At 34.4% G+C, this 16,438-nt stretch overlaps 1 protein-coding gene across 1 annotated transcript; it reads right to left on the reverse strand.

The window, feature by feature from the left end:
* Positions 1–410: 410 nt before the first annotated feature.
* On the reverse strand, positions 411–15,769 carry LOC138696691 (uncharacterized). Its single transcript, XM_069821986.1, has 2 exons — positions 15,473–15,769; positions 411–5,100 (listed from the first exon to the last, which is right to left on the reverse strand). The coding sequence occupies exons 1-2, from the start codon at positions 15,629–15,631 to the stop codon at positions 556–558; spliced, it is 4,704 nt and encodes a 1,567-aa protein (XP_069678087.1). The 5' UTR covers positions 15,632–15,769; the 3' UTR covers positions 411–555.
* Positions 15,770–16,438: the final 669 nt, after the last annotated feature.

Genomic DNA, 16,438 nt, shown 5'->3' on the forward strand with positions numbered 1-16,438 from the left:
GTGGCTTAAGGAGGAAAAGCTGGTGATCAAAAAGATCTCCCAACTAGGTCCAGTGGACCCGTCGACCAACAGCAGGTGTGGTCCTCCAGACATTCTGGGGGTTGTGTGTGAATGAAGTAGCCACCAAAACGTTAAAATATAGTGTTCACTTAAATCGGCTACAACTTGCCATTTTCACTCCAAGATGCTTGGCCATGCTCATAAGTTAAGACAGTACTGCTACAATGTTAAAGTAATTTAAATAACCAACCTATAGCCTATTTATTTTTTAGATGCATACAAAAGATTTGGCATCCCGTATATTTTACCGTTTAAATAAACGAGTAAGAATGGAAAGAATGAGTAAAGGCAATTTACAATTATATACCACATGGCCAAAGATCTGTGGGTTGTCCTGCTAAGAGATGGCGTGAAAATTTTATGTGAGATCGTAACAGGCCTTGTGGCCTAACACTTGTCAGGCAGAATAAGAAGAAGAAGAAGAAGAATAAACTTCCCAAATTAATCAATGGTAATTACAGTTTTAACACAGAAGTAGGCTACATGTTGTTGATATTATGAAAGTTCACTCTGAATCATGTGTGCTGTATCGATTTTTAACGAGTCTGGCTGATTTTCAGCAATCTCTCTTCTCTTACTGTGTCTCCCCATGTGTCGTGAGAGATAGCATCTCTTTGTGAAAGTTTTCCCGCACTCGAAGCACTTGTGGAGTTGTTTTCCTGTATGCTTGCGCTTATGTTCTGCCAGTTTTTCCTCCATACTGAAGGTATTATTACATATGTCACATTGATATGGCCGGTCTCCCATGTGCACTCGCATGTGGCTCTTAAGATGGTACTTCATGGCAAATGCCTTCCCACAGTGGAAACACGTAAAAGGCAAGCCTTCCTCCCCATGGGACATGCGGTGGTGGGACAAATATGTTACTTGGCTGAAGGTTTTTCCACATATATCGCAAGGATATCGGCGTTTCTCTAAACCTGTATGTATCTTCTCATGTCGACGCAAACTCGCCTTCAGGCTAAATGATTTGCCACACTGTTCACATACGTGGGGTCTGACACCAGTGTGGGTAAACTCGTGCTTCTTGAGGTCCCATGGTGTTGTGTATGAGCAGGAACACAGAGTGCAGGAATACCGCACGTTATTTTCACGATCGTGGTAATATCGGACCAAGCTTTTTGACAAGGGCATTTTGTTTGTCTTATTCCTTTCCGTAGACTCATCTTCCTCTTCCGTCTGAAAAACTCCTCCTAAGATTTCATTAGTAGGCCTACTCTGTTCATTTGCATCTTGAGATTCATTAGAAGGGGAGGACTGGCGTCCCGAAGAGAAATTTTCATCTTTGCTTGTCACAACATTAACTTTCTCAAACTTCCATGGAGAATAATCACCATCCTCTGAAACCTCATTTATATTGTCATCTCTTGACATTCCCCCTACTTGAGTTTCTTCAATATTTGAAAGTTCTGTAGCTCCTATAATATGAGGTGAATTTAACTGTTTATTTCTCGGAATTTGTGCAATAGAACTATCTAATTCTAGAGTAGATTCATCTTCTATTAAAGGTGACGTAACATGATAATTTGATTCTTGGGGAGTATCATAAGTGCAATTTACAATATCTTCGTCATACGTCCACGGAAAAGTGTCATCATCAGAGTCACTTGTCAGGTCAATCACTTCATGTTCATGTAACTCTTCTATGTTATCTTCTTCGATTTTCTTCTCTATTTTCCATAGAGGTTTCATATCAGATAGAGATTCTTCTACAGTCGTTTCATTCTCATTAGAAGGTGAAGGTAAATTATCTAACTTCTCTTCGACTTGTGCCATTTTGAAGAATTTTGTGGCAGATAAATCATTCTTTCCTTGAGTCAGTGGTGAAAGAGTTGATGTGTGTCTCGAATTCAAATTATTAAGACTGCCACTTTCATGTAACATAATTGAATCATTAACAGGCTCCTCTTTTGGTTTAATTGTAGACAATGCACCTGATTCACTTGAATGAGCTTTGAAATGAGAATTGTTTTGTTTTCGAATATTTGAATCAATACCATCTTCAGATGCTTCACAGTCATCAATAACCACAGAACATTTTACTGGAGACACAGACTTTATTTCTGGCTTACTGCACAAATCCTGTTTCAACTCACTCCTTATTCCATCATTCATCACTGAACGAACAACTAAAGTGTTTCCATCACTTGAAATACTCTCAGCATTACAAGAACTTGCAACGAGTTCCATATTTGATAATTTCATCACATCAATTGCCAGATTTTGCATCACTGGAGCCTCGGATCTCTGTAGTGTTGGTGGCACATCATGTATGGAAATATTTGCTTCACATCGTTCGTTAATTATGACTACCTCTTCTTCCACAGGGAAAAGAGTCTCATGTTCAGGAGAATGTCTTTCAGGTGACAAAACTGGAGACGTTACAGAGGCATTGACTAAATCTATGTTACTCACACTCTGAAAAGAGGTAGACTTTGTATTCTTTTGTGAACATATATTTGGAATAAGATTATTTTCCGTTTTAATTTCATGAAGAATCTCAGAATTGCCTTCAGTAGACATACAAACTTCATCTTTATCTTTAATAATGCAAACATCAGTATCCAAGACATCAAGGGTATCTTCTTGTTTTCGTCGTTTTTTAGCTATGATTATTTCGTTTTTCAGTGCCAGATGAGTCCTGCATTCAGGAGAATGCCTTTCAGGGGACATTGCTAGAGGCGTTTCTGAGAAATTAATTTCATTTTCTTTGCTTAGTCTCTTCTTAGAAGTGAACTTTGAGTGCTTTTGTAGAACAATATCCGAAATAATACCATCTCTTTCTGTTGTAATTTCATGGGAGTATCCAAAACTATTTCCAGTAGATACCGGTATAGCATTTTTGTTTCCACCTTCTTTTCTATTAGGCACAAAATTGTGAGCACTAACTATTTCATTTTTATTCTCTTCAATTAATAGCTGCCTTTTCTCAATATTTGATTTTTCAGCCTTTACTTTGGTGGCTTTTCCGTCATTACTGGAAATCTTGTGTTTCATTTTTTCCTCATTTTGAACATTTGTTACCGGTAACAAAACTCTAAATTCATTGTCTACACTTTTATCTTCATTATTTACATTACTTTGTTTCTCTCTGTTTACTGACTGATTGACTTTTACAGTGAGTGTTTTTTGTGTAGCTTCCATCTCATTTTCATATCCGTTTTTGGAATGTGATGGTTTTGATTGAGTAGTTTCACTTCCCTGGAAACATTCAATTTCGTGTGTTTCTATGCCACCGTTATCATCAATAACCATTGAATTAATTACAGTTACACTACTAATCTGTATATCAGGGTTCTTAATGTTATCTTTTTGATCAATTTTGGTAAAGTATTTTTCGTCTCTTTGTTTAATGTCAGTATTTTTAATAATTTCTGTGTAACCGGAATCTGTTTTATTTTCTGAGAAATTATAGTCTTTTATACTGTTTACTTTGCTGTTCAAAACTATTTCATTATTTTCTGTGTAGCAGACTTCATTTTCAGATTCAGATTTCAGTTCTTCAACAGGATAAACATTACACTCAACATCAGATGACTCATCCGAGAGGACTATTGTGTTTAATGGTTCAGATTTAATCTTCGTATTTAAATCTTCAATTTTATCATTAAATGGATCTTCTTCTTCAGAGCCATCTTCACCAATTAATTCTATAAGTTCAACAGGTTCCGATTTTAGTATGACATCAATATCATCACTTTTGTTGTCACTGTGAACAATTTTTGATGATAATTCTTCAATATCTGTGCTCGATGGTCCAGTTTCAGCTTCAAGGACAGTCTTTTCCATGTCTGTTCGTGGCTCACTATTGGCTGAATTTTGTCTACTTGACAAAACATTAGTGTCTGCAGAATCTCTTCTTCCTGTTAACCTATGTCTTCCGTTATTGTTTTCAGTGCTAGTTCGTAAAAAATCTTCGTCAGACTTGCCAGTTCTTTCATTATTACTCATTGGATTAATACAGGCGGTAGAATTATGTTGCTTTTCATTAGAATTAAGATATTCCCGAGAAATAGCATGCTTTCTGACTTTGTAGTCAAAAGGACATTCATTTTGGGACTGCTCAACTTTATTTATCTCAGAGTACTTTTTAGAACTCTCATTGAAAGATGCAACGAATTTAGAAGTATTTAAGTGTCCAGAAGACATTTTAGTTCTCATCTCTTTCGAAGGCTGTGAATAACACACATTCTTACAAGACTGGACCATTTTTTCATTGTTGTGTCTTTTATGTGCTGACTTAATATTATGGTCAGTATGACATTTAATTGTGTTAGACGGAATTATTGAAGAATGTTTAGACAATATTTGCGTTTCTGGCTTACTGCTTTTTGTTTCGGATGTCGAAAGAAGTTTTCGTGTACCAGAATGAGGGTGGTCAATATGGCTCTTGTTTATTTCAGAAGAATTATGAGACTTACGTGTAACTGAAGCATTATGAGATGCTTTATATTCAGAGAATGTACTAGATTTCTGTGCCTTTATGTGGTGGCTAGTAGAACCATTTTTTGTTTGGCAAGATGAAGCCTGTGAAGTAACAATCCGCTTTTCAGCTGGTGCAGAATATTTCTGTTCCGTTGATAGTGATAACGATGATGATGGAGTGCGATCATTGTGGCAGTTTTTCTTCTCAGTGGACGTATATTGCTTGCGTGATATTGAAGACTGTTTACATTGCTTACTTATTTTATGTGTGCTATCTTTTTTTGTGTTGTTAGGAACGCGAGATAGCTGTGACTGAGAAAATGTCCGATTCTTTGGAATACTGGAAGGGCTTTCAGAAGATGTTTGGTCATCACTCTGAAGATCTTCGGTGAAAGATCGCTCACAAGTTTCTGGAGGCGAAGATTCAGGTTTGTTTGGTGGTGTGTTAGCATGGTGTGGTGGACTCTGCTCGCTGGGATCTCGGGCTGGTTTCTTCAAAAGACACCTCAGCTTGGCGTCAGCATTCCAGCACTGTTGCTGATATCTGTAGAAGCGATTAACCACGCTGATACATTGTTCACATATCAGATCTGGCAAGCCATCTTCTTCCGACACCTGAAATAAAAATAAGGCAAATGATTTTTCACATTTTAAATACGTACAGTAACTAATTCTTATTGCGTTATAGCCTATATTTTCAATTTCATTAAGAATTTATTAGAGTCAATAACAGCAACACTAAAGGCTTTCGCAGAGTTAGATTCCAGACATCTTGTGATATTTATGGGAACAAGGTATACTTTTTCTCATACTGCTTCGGCCTTTTCTATTCTTTTTATCATACTGTAGTTCCATAGTTCGACTCCGAATAACAGCTTAAATTTAAGAAGTCATAAAAAAATCTTCCTTTTCTCCAAACTTTTACAACAGTTACAGCATTTAAGAGGAGAAGATAGCCTATTGATATTAGAATTTTTTTCGTAATTCATGCATAGTTTTTATTTTTGTATGTAGAAATATCATTCCTGCGACAACTTAAATTCAAGATTAATTTCTGAAAAAAAAAAAAAAAAAAAAAAATGGGTCTCAAATTAAAAAAAAACAGGATATAGTAATTCATTAAAATTGATATATCTCAACCGTTTTTAAAGATAAGTTCATAATTGCTATGACATTTTACTTCTAAAAGCACATTCTTTAAAATATCTGAAGCACAATTTTGATATTGGCTTTCAAAATTTAAAGATAAACAATTATATTTTAAGATATAATTTTAGAGGTACTTTTATAAAAATATGGAGGTATATTTTTAAATGCAATAAATTGGCAAATTTATATTCCAGAAAAAATTTTCTTAATAGCTTAAAGAATTTGTGTACTAAATATCATGCATGTAGCATTAATAGTCTCGAAGATATAATAGGCCTAACTTCCTGTGTTGAATAAAACAAAAATTAAAGTTATGGGATATTGCAATCAAAGTTTACTGGAATAATGTTTGCATTAGATTAAGAAAAAATTATTCATTATTTTGTTGTTCTACGAAATTACTTGACTGATTTACCTCGCACTAATACAAGCTACAGTATTTTACAATATGGTATTATAGGACGGAGTTGTGCTTTTAGTACCTCACTCATGCCAATAACACTGCTACAAAAAAGAATAATAAATATATATCTTAATTAGCCTCTTCATTAACCCTCAGAACTGTTGTATTCAGACTTCAAAGTATTTGATATCCATCAAATTTATAACAATATCTTACTGAATTTCATACAAAAAAAAACCTAAATATATTTAATTTATATTTACTTAAATATAAAACTAAAATATCACACAACATAGGCTTGACAAAACCTAAATCTACCACAACTGTAGTTTATAATCACAGTAGCAACTTCGATCCAAGTCTATATAACAAATTAACAGATAAATTCCCAAACATTCAATTTTCTAATGCTCCTTATTTTAAAAAAATCAATTAAAAAGGTATTGTTCAGGGAGAAAATATAAAGTTTCAATTATTGTAATATCTTTCTTTTCCTCTTTATACTTTTTATTCTGCTGATTCATAAAATACTTATCTTAAAATGTTGTGGAATTACCCCTAAGCACGAGTAGACCTATATACTCTTTCTCAGGGTGCTAGAGTGATTTTTGTATATGAGTATAAAAGACTACGTATGTATCTTTGTTCTAGCAATAAAAATTTGTTATTTTTATTATTAATATTATTATTAATTTAAAAACTTTGTGCAGCAGAGCTTTAAAAATGGCGTCACAGCAGGTGCCATAAATCTGCATTAAATTTTATGGAATGTGTTTTACACATATCACAAAGTATTTTAAAGAGAAAAATAAAACAAAAAGATTAAGTTAGGCGAAATTACAACCAAAGTTTAGTGTCATGAGTTCAACAAAAAAAAAACAACACATTTATGAGCCTACTATTCCGTATTTTCTAGAAAAATACCAGATAGAAGGCACCTGGGAAGTGCATGGTTTAATGATCGGAGCGAGGGACACCATCCCACAATTAACTGTTAACACTCTTAAGCAATTTGGAATCCATGACATCATTCTTAAAATAATCAGTTCAACCATTAAAGGGTCTGTGGCCTTGAAAATCATTTATACAGAATATTACAGTTCCCCCCCCCCTTTTTTCGTTAGTGTGTGATTGTAATAAATATATGTATAATTTATATTATTTCTAAAATTCCTGTTCTATGTTCACGTAAATTTGACTGATCTACTTAATGTAATCACTTATTATTCTTGTAAGTATAATATTATTCTGTGTTCTTGGCAACCCAGGATGCCTGGGCAGACGATTTTTTGAAAACAAATTATATAAAAGACCCTGTACACCACAGGTTTAAAAATTGTGTCACAGCAGGCGAGGCAAGGCCTTAAATGCACATTAAATTTTATGTAATGTATTATTCACATATCAAAAAGTATTTTAAAGAAAAAATAAAACAAAAAAATAAGTAAAGGGAAATTACAACCAAAATTTAATGTCATTAAAAAACCCTGTGCATCAGAGCTTTAAAAATGATGTCACAGCAGCTCACAAGACCTTAAATGCACATTAAATTTTATGTTATGCATTTTTCACATATCAAAAAATATTTTAAAGGATTCTTTTTAATGTATTAATTTTTCCCCACACTGAACTATCTTCTATCATTAATGGCTTCCTAACAAATGAACATAAAGCTTCTTTAAGGGAACTGGGTAGTGATTTGAGATGAAAAACCCGATATTTAGGCCTATTTTGTTTCAAAAAGTGTAAAACTTACTATTTAAAACAATATATTATGGAAGTATCTCTGCAGATAAGCCCTTTAAATGGTTAATATAGCGGAGCGTATAATTCACACATTCTTTTTCTCTTTAAATGCAGTGTAAGTTGATATTTTTAAAACTTAAGTGCATTTTCCTTTGAAACAACTGAATCTATTTACATGAAAGTTTAAGTGTTTTCTGTAGCCTGTGTTCTACGAAGTAAACCTATAGGTACATCACACACGATATGAGAAAAACTATAGATATGAATTGAAAAACAAATGGCAAAAATTGATATCGGTAATCAAAGTTTATCCTCCCCTGCTTCACTGAGGGAGAAATATTTAACTAAACATTACTTTAGAAATTACAATAGGCATATATATAACTTGATAACTTAAAAAAATAAGTTACAAGGAATATGAGTGAAGATTGTAGCAAGCAATGTGCATTTAAAGTTTGAGGTACCGGTACATTTAGCAAAGTGGGAAAACAGGTTATCAGCTAGAGCCTTTTTCTTGTACCTGGATTTATTATTACTTATTTATTCGTCTTTTGTACTACGAATTTAGAGTGATTTATTGTACAACGATAGCAATTTTTTTATTATCGGACATTTGGTACAATCCATATCGCCCAATAGCAGTAATGGTCCTGTGACATTTTGGTACAGTCCCTCCAAGGTTCGAAGAGATGTGACAATCCCAAAACGTACGTACTCGAGAGCCATTCACAATGAAAAGCAAACGCAAACGCGACGTGAACGCCAAAGTCAGGTTATTTAATATAACCATTCACAATGATTTTCGTAAACGTTAACGTTAGAAGCAGGGGTGAAGTCATAAATAAAATAGTACTAGGGCGCATCGTGAAAAGTTTATTATTATTATTATTATTATTATTATTATTAAGATAAATCCCGACAAGACGCTATTCATGAACCGCGTGTAAAGCGAGTATTTACAGCGACTGCGTACTAGGTGGGTAGTCACCTATAGTACAGGAAGAGAAATCGAATAGATCGATCCCAACAGTAACTGTAATTTCAAATGATGCGCCGTCAAAACCAAAGGGAAAAGTGACGTAAGTTCATTACTTACTATGAGTCAATTTACAATTTCAATTTAAACGCTGAAATACCTAGAATATTACTATTTGATATTAATAGATAGATATGTTAATTTCTGCAAGTAAAAAGTAAAAGAGAAATAAAAATAATCAATTGAACACCATCTCTACATTTTAATTAACACTTGCTAGTGAATTTTTATTTAAATTAAATTTAAGCAATTAATTTATACAAAAGAAGTTCACATTTAACACAGTACAACTAACAATCAGACCACAAAACACGTAAAGGAACAGGTGTCAAATACTCCTCACTATGGAGGATGATATGTTCAGCTTCTTACTCTTACTTTTGCGCTGCGGCAAGGTTACAATCATGGGTCCTAATCTCTCTTAGGGAAAAACGTTAGTCTACTGTTAATGTGTCGACTTAGACAAAAGCCTTGCGTCGTGCTGAACATCCATTATAACGATGATGATAACAGCGGCTGTTTCGAAAAGAGTGTAACAACAATTTATTGCTATGGTGGTAGTGGTAAAGGTCATGGTACTGACCGTGGTGGCGCTTATGTGGATGGTAGTAATGATAGTGTTGGTGAGAGTAGTGATGCTTATGGTGATGTAATAATGATGGTGTTGATTGTGATGACGGTAGAGTTGATCGATCATAGTGATGGCTATGGTAATGGTTGTAATGAAATGATGGTATTGATTATGGTGAGGGTAGTGTTAATCGAACATAGTGATGGCTATGGTAATGGTTGTAACGAAATGATGGTATTGATTATAGTGAGGGTAGTGTTAATCGATCATAGTGATGGCTATGGTAATGGTTGTAATGAAATGATGGTATTGATTATAGTGAGGGTAGTGTTAATCGATCATAGTGATGGCTATGGTAATGGTTGTAATGAAATGATGGTATTGATTATGGTGAGGGTAGTGTTAATCGATCATAGTGATGGCTATGGTAATGGTTGTAATGAAATGATGGTATTGATTATAGTGAGGGTAGTGTTAATCGATCATAGTGATGGCTATGGTAATGGTTGTAATGAAATGATGGTATTGATTATGGTGAGGGTAATGTTAATTGATTATAGTGATGGCTATGATAATGGTTGTAATGAAATGATGGTATTGATTATGGTGAGGGTAGTGTTAATCGATCATAGTGATGGCTATGGTAATGGTTGTAATGAAATGATGGTATTGATTATGGTGAGGGTAGTGTTAATCGATCATAGTGATGGCTATGGTAATGGTTGTAATGAAATGATGGTATTGATTATAGTGAGGGTAGTGTTAATCGATCATAGTGATGGCTATGGTAATGGTTGTAATGAAATGATGGTATTGATTATGGTGAGGGTAATGTTAATTGATTATAGTGATGGCTATGATAATGGTTGTAATGAAATGATGGTATTGATTATGGTGAGGGTAGTGTTAATCGATCATAGTGATGGCTATGGTAATGGTTGTAATGAAATGATGGTATTGATTATGGTGAGGGTAGTGTTAATCGATCATAGTGATGGCTATGGTAATGGTTGTAATGAAATGATGGTATTGATTATAGTGAGGGTAGTGTTAATCGATCATAGTGATGGCTATGGTAATGGTTGTAATGAAATGATGGTATTGATTATGGTGAGGGTAATGTTAATTGATCATAGTGATGGCTATGATAATGGTTGTAATGAAATGATGGTATTGATTATGGTGAGGGTAGTGTTAATCGATCATAGTGATTTCTATGGTCATGGTTGTATATGGTGAGGGTAGTGTTAATCGATCATAGTGATGGCTATGGTAATGGTTGTAATGAAATGATGGTATTGATTATGGTGAGGGTAGTGTTAATCGATCGTAGTGATTTCTATGGTAGTGGTTGTATATGGTGAGGGTAGTGTTAATCGATCATAGTTATGGCTATGGTAATAGTTGTAATGAAATTATGGTATTGATTATGGTAGTGTTAATCGATCATAGTGATTGCTATGGTAATGGTTATAATGAAATCATGGTATTGACTATGGTGAGGGTAGTGTTAATCGATCATAGTGATGGCTGTGGCAATTGTTGTAATGATATGATGGTATTGATTATAGTGAGGGTAGTGTTAATCGATCATAGTGATGGCTATGGTAATGGTTGTAATGAAATGATGGTATTGATTATGGTAAGGGTAATGTTAATCGATCATAGTGATGGCAATGGTAATGGTTGTAATGAAATAATGGTATTGATTATGGTGAGGGTAGTGTTAATCGATCATAGTGATGGCTATGGTAATGGTTGTAATGAAATGATGGTATTGATTATAGTGAGGGTAGTGTTAATCGATCATAGTGATGGCAATGGTAATGGTTGTAATGAAATGATGGTATTGATTATGGTGAGGGAAGTGTTAATCGATCATAGTGATTGCTATGGTAATGGTTGTATATGGTGAGGGTAGTGTTAATCGATCATAGTGATGGCTATGGTAATGGTTGTAATGAAATGATGGTATTGATTATGGTGAGGGTAGTGTTAATCGATCATAGTGATTGCTATGGTAATGGTTGTATATGGTGAGGGTAGTGTTAATCGATCATAGTGATGGCTATGGTAATGGTTGTAATGAAATGATGGTATTGATTATGGTGAGGGTAGTGTTAATCGATCATAGTGATGGCTATGGTAATGGTTGTAATGAAATGATGGTATTGATTACGGTGACGGTAGTGTTGATCGATCATAGTGATGGTTATGGTAATGGTTGTAATGAAATGACGGTATTGATTACGGTGAGGGTAGTGTTAATCTATCATAGTGATAGCTATGGTAATGGTTGTAATGAAATGATGGTATTGATTATGGTGAGGGTAGTGTTAATCGATCATAGTGATGGCTATGGTAATGGTTGTAATGAAATGATGGTATTGATTATAGTGAGGGTAGTGTTAATCGATCATAGTGATGGCTATGGTAATGGTTGTAATGAAATGATGGTATTGATTATGGTGAGGGTAATGTTAATTGATTATAGTGATGGCTATGATAATGGTTGTAATGAAATGATGGTATTGATTATGGTGAGGGTAATGTTAATCGATCATAGTGATGGCTATGGTAATGGTTGTAATGAAATGATGGTATTGATTATGGTGAGGGTAGTGTTAATCGATCATAGTGATGGCAGTGTTAATCGATCATAGTGATGGCTATGGTAATGGTTGTAATGAAATGATGGTATTGATTATGGTGAGGGTAGTGTTAATCGATCATAGTGATGGCTATGGTAATGGTTGTAATGAAATGATGGTATTGATTATGGTGAGGGTAATGTTAATCGACCATAGTGATGGCAATGGTAATAGTTGTAATGAAATGATGATATTGATTATGGTGAGTGTAGCGTTAATCGATCATAGTGATTGCTATGGTAATGGTTGTATATGGTGAGGGTAGTGTTAATCGATCATAGTGATGGCTATGGTAATGGTTGTAATGAAATGATGGTATTGATTATAGTGAGGGTAGTGTTAATCGATCATAGTGATTGCTATGGTAATGGTTGTATATGGTGAGGGTAGTGTTAATCGATCATAGTGATGGCTATGGTAATGGTTGTAATGAAATGATGGTATTGATTATAGTGAGGGTAGTGTTAATCGATCATAGTGATGGCTATAGTAATGGTTGTAATGAAATTATGGTATTGATTATGGTGAGGGAAATGTTAATCGATCATAGTGATGGCTATGGTAATGGTTGTAATGAAATGATGGTATTGATTATGGTGAGGGTAGTGTTAATCGATCATAGTGATGGCTGTGGTAATTGTTGTAATGAAATGATGGTATTGATTATAGTGAGGGTAGTGTTAATCGATCATAGTGATGGCTATGGTAATGGTTGTAATGAAATGATGGTATTGATTATGGTGAGGGTAGTGTTAATCGATCATAGTGATTGCTATGGTAATGGTTGTATATGGTGAGGGTAGAGTTAATCGATCATAGTGATGGCTATGGTAATGGTTGTAATGAAATGATGGTATTGATTATGGTGAGGGTAGTGTTAATCGATCATAGTGATTTCTATGGTAATGGTTGTATATGGTGAGGGTAGTGTTAATCGATCATAGTGATGGCTATGGTAATGGTTGTAATGAAATGATGGTATTGATTATGGTGAGGGTAGTGTTAATCGATCGTAGTGATTTCTATGGTAGTGGTTGTATATGGTGAGGGTAGTGTTAATCGATCATAGTTATGGCTATGGTAATGGTTGTAATGAAATTGATTATGGTAGTGTTAATCGATCATAGTGATTGCTATGGTAATGGTTGTATATGTTGAGGGTAGTGTTAATCGATCATAGTGATGGCTATGGTAATGGTTGTATTGAAATGATGGTATTGATTATGGTCAGGGTAGTGTTGATCGATCATAGTGATGGTTATGGTGACGGTATTAATAATGGTGTTGATTGTAGTGAGAGTAATATTGATCGATCATAGTAAGTGTTATGGTGATGGTAGTAATGATGGTGTTGACTGTACTCAGGTGTTGATTGTAATGAGGGTAGTGTTGATCGATGATGGTAGTACTTATGATGTTGATTGTAGTGAGAGTAGTGTTGATCGATCACAGTGATGGTTATGGTTATAGTTATGGTAGTGATGAGGGAGTTGATTGTTGTGAAAGTAGTGTTGAGCGATCATAGTGAAGTTATGGTAGCGATGATGGTGTTGACCAGGCATGCCAAACTCAGTTGAAAGAGAAGGTATGACTTCAATCCCACACCAAACCTTTTAGACACGATTGACGTCCATGTATCGCTCTCAATCAAAAACTTGCTTCAGTGGCGGGTAGTACATGAACTCATGTTGTAAAAACAATGGCCACTCTAAACATAAATTAGGATAAGACTGATAAGTCCACACACAAACTATTGAACATTAATCTATTTAGTGATTAACTTATAGCAGATAACTCTTGTTTTGCACTAATATATCAATAATCGGGTCCACACTTGTGGAGTAACGGCTAGCGCGTCTGGCCGCGAAACCAGGTGGCCCGGGTTCGATTCCTGGTTGAGGTTTTTTTCCGGGGTTTTCCCCCAACCCAATATGAGCAAATGCTGGGTAACTTTCGGTGCTGGACCCCGGACTCATTTCACCGACATTATCACCTTCATCTCATTCAGACGCTAAATAACCTAAGCTGTTGATAAAGCGTCGTAAAATAACCTACTAAAAAATCAATAATCGGCTGGATTGTGTTAGTCTACATAGACGCAAAGCAAAGACAAGATGACAATCATTTAACCTCTGCTATTTAGGCTACACTGATTCATTTAAAAAGAATACTGTTGATAATAATATGTCGACACAGACATTGCAATTATACGAGCTGCAACATTTTTCATGTTAAGATACATTCATATTGCCAACAACTAGTATATAAATCTCGATCACTTTTCTCTAATGTTTTATGAAACTGTTGGCAAAAATCGTTTACTCATTTTGTCGTTTATGAAATTTAAAAATCTCAAATAAAAACAAAATTTCATAAAATAATCAACACAAAACAATTTTACAATATCATGCTCTTTCAATTACATTCCTTAATAAATAATGTTTTCTTGTGTTAGAAGAAAATACTTATATTTGCCCATTTTTAAAATTGAATTTATTTTTTATCAGACAATCTGTCAAACGTAGAGAAGTAATTTTGAACCATATTATAGATATAACATGGATAACTACATACAAAAAAATTCATCACAGAATGTTGGATAGATTTTTAGTTATGTGGGAAACGCTTCATCATTGCACACTGAACTGAATTTTAAAAAACAAAATGTAAATAATTGTTTTTAAAACGTAAAAATATTTTTGTCATATAGCAGGACAGTGTTTTACACATATTAATTTTCATTATTGTACAAGATACAGTAAAGGAGGAAAAAATGTTGAATATTTCCAAAATTTTTGTGCTGTAAGCTGTACCTAACCCTTTAAAGAAACTGTCATTCACATAAACCCGGGAACATTGGTGATCTATGGTAAAAATTACTCAAGCTTTCCAACAAATCACACCTCTGATGTTACAACGGGCATGGGCTGAATTGCATCACCGTTGTGAGTAGTGCAGAATGCGCAATGAGGGCCATGTAAAATTCTGAGAAATATCCCAACTTTCAATGCTATATACACAAAGTTTCAACAAATAAAGTTCAGTAGTAAGTGTTTAATAGCGTTTTTATTTTATCCATATTCAAACGTATCACCTTGTAGTTTATAACACTCTTTTTTACTAGTTTAAAACACTCTTAAGATGTGAACTATGACAGTAATAATGGTGGTGATCGTGGTGGTGGTTGTGTTGATAGAAATAATGATAGCACAATATAAGAAAGTGGTGACCTGAATATATAAATTTCCTGAGTACAGGAACTGAAAATGGTGACTGGAACGGAGGCAGAAATTTCTGAGACTCCACTTGTGATAATGGCGATCATCACCTCCAGTCATGACTGGTATAGCCTATCACATGTGTCGTGTATTCACAGATAAGGATAAGTATGGCAACATATCTCATAAATACAGCATTTGTTCGCTACTTACCTGTATCTTTAAGCAGCTTCTTACACGATCTTGTAACTTGACTTCAAATTCACTGCTCTCCTCAAACTTCAAAATGGACATCATCTTGCGTCCACCGTATAAACAGAAACGACAAACCTTGAAAATACTGAGAGATGCCAGTAACTGCTCCGAACTCATGTTGCTGCTATCTTATCGCACAAAAATCAAACACAAACCAGGTGTAAAACACGCGAGAAATTTGGTCAGATGGCCCTTGGAAACATATTTCCTGATCAAATAATTTTCATGCACGCTGATAAATTCGCCATTTCAACAAACAACTTATCCAAACCTAGGCTAGGATATGATGTCACTTCCGTACGCATTCTTATCTGCTACATAATATCAGATTTCTCGTATTTTACGACAGTCGTATTTTTCATAGAGAAAAAAGTAATAAGACATTATTTTCACAGAGTGAAGCAAATTTGAAGTATAATGCTAAATTAATTGAGGCCTATGTGAAAAAATAGTGTAATACGTATAAACGAATTAACTTCAATAGCTACAGTAACTGACATTTCAACAAGAAAATTCTGAACTGGAAGAATAGATTTAGGAAAATTCAGGAATGAATATGGTAAAGATGAAAGTGTCCACAAATCCATTTACCATCTCTTTGCATCAAATGATAGCATATTCCATGCTTTATGACCTAGTAAACATGAAAAATTCTGGAACAATGTGGTTTAATTATCCTAAAAAAACATAATATAATATATACTTTTAGTGCATTAAATGTGTCTTAATAAAAAGATGTGGAAATTACTGTTTGCCAAGTTTTCCACAAGTTTGTTTGTGGGACTTTAATCGTTAACCATATTCAGATCTCAATTACTTTCTATCTTACATAATGAAACTATTATAGCCTATAGCTCACTTACCGGAAAATATTCGTTCGGTGCGTTCGGATTTTTATTACAGTATCGTTCATTTTGTCCGTAT

Source organism: Periplaneta americana, chromosome 3, assembly GCF_040183065.1.
Source record: "Periplaneta americana isolate PAMFEO1 chromosome 3, P.americana_PAMFEO1_priV1, whole genome shotgun sequence".
Classification (NCBI taxonomy): domain Eukaryota; kingdom Metazoa; phylum Arthropoda; class Insecta; order Blattodea; family Blattidae; genus Periplaneta; species Periplaneta americana.

What these genes read in the sequence shown, in the direction of transcription:
- LOC138696691 (XM_069821986.1), bottom strand. Translation starts at nt 15,631, where the DNA reads ATGAGTTCGGAGCAGTTACTGGCATCTCTCAGTATTTTCAAGGTTTGT. An exon ending in GAAGCTGCTTAAAGATACAG is followed by an intron (nt 5,101 to 15,472) that starts GTAAGTAGCGAA and finishes TTTTTATTTCAG; the next exon opens with GTGTCGGAAGAAGATGGCTT.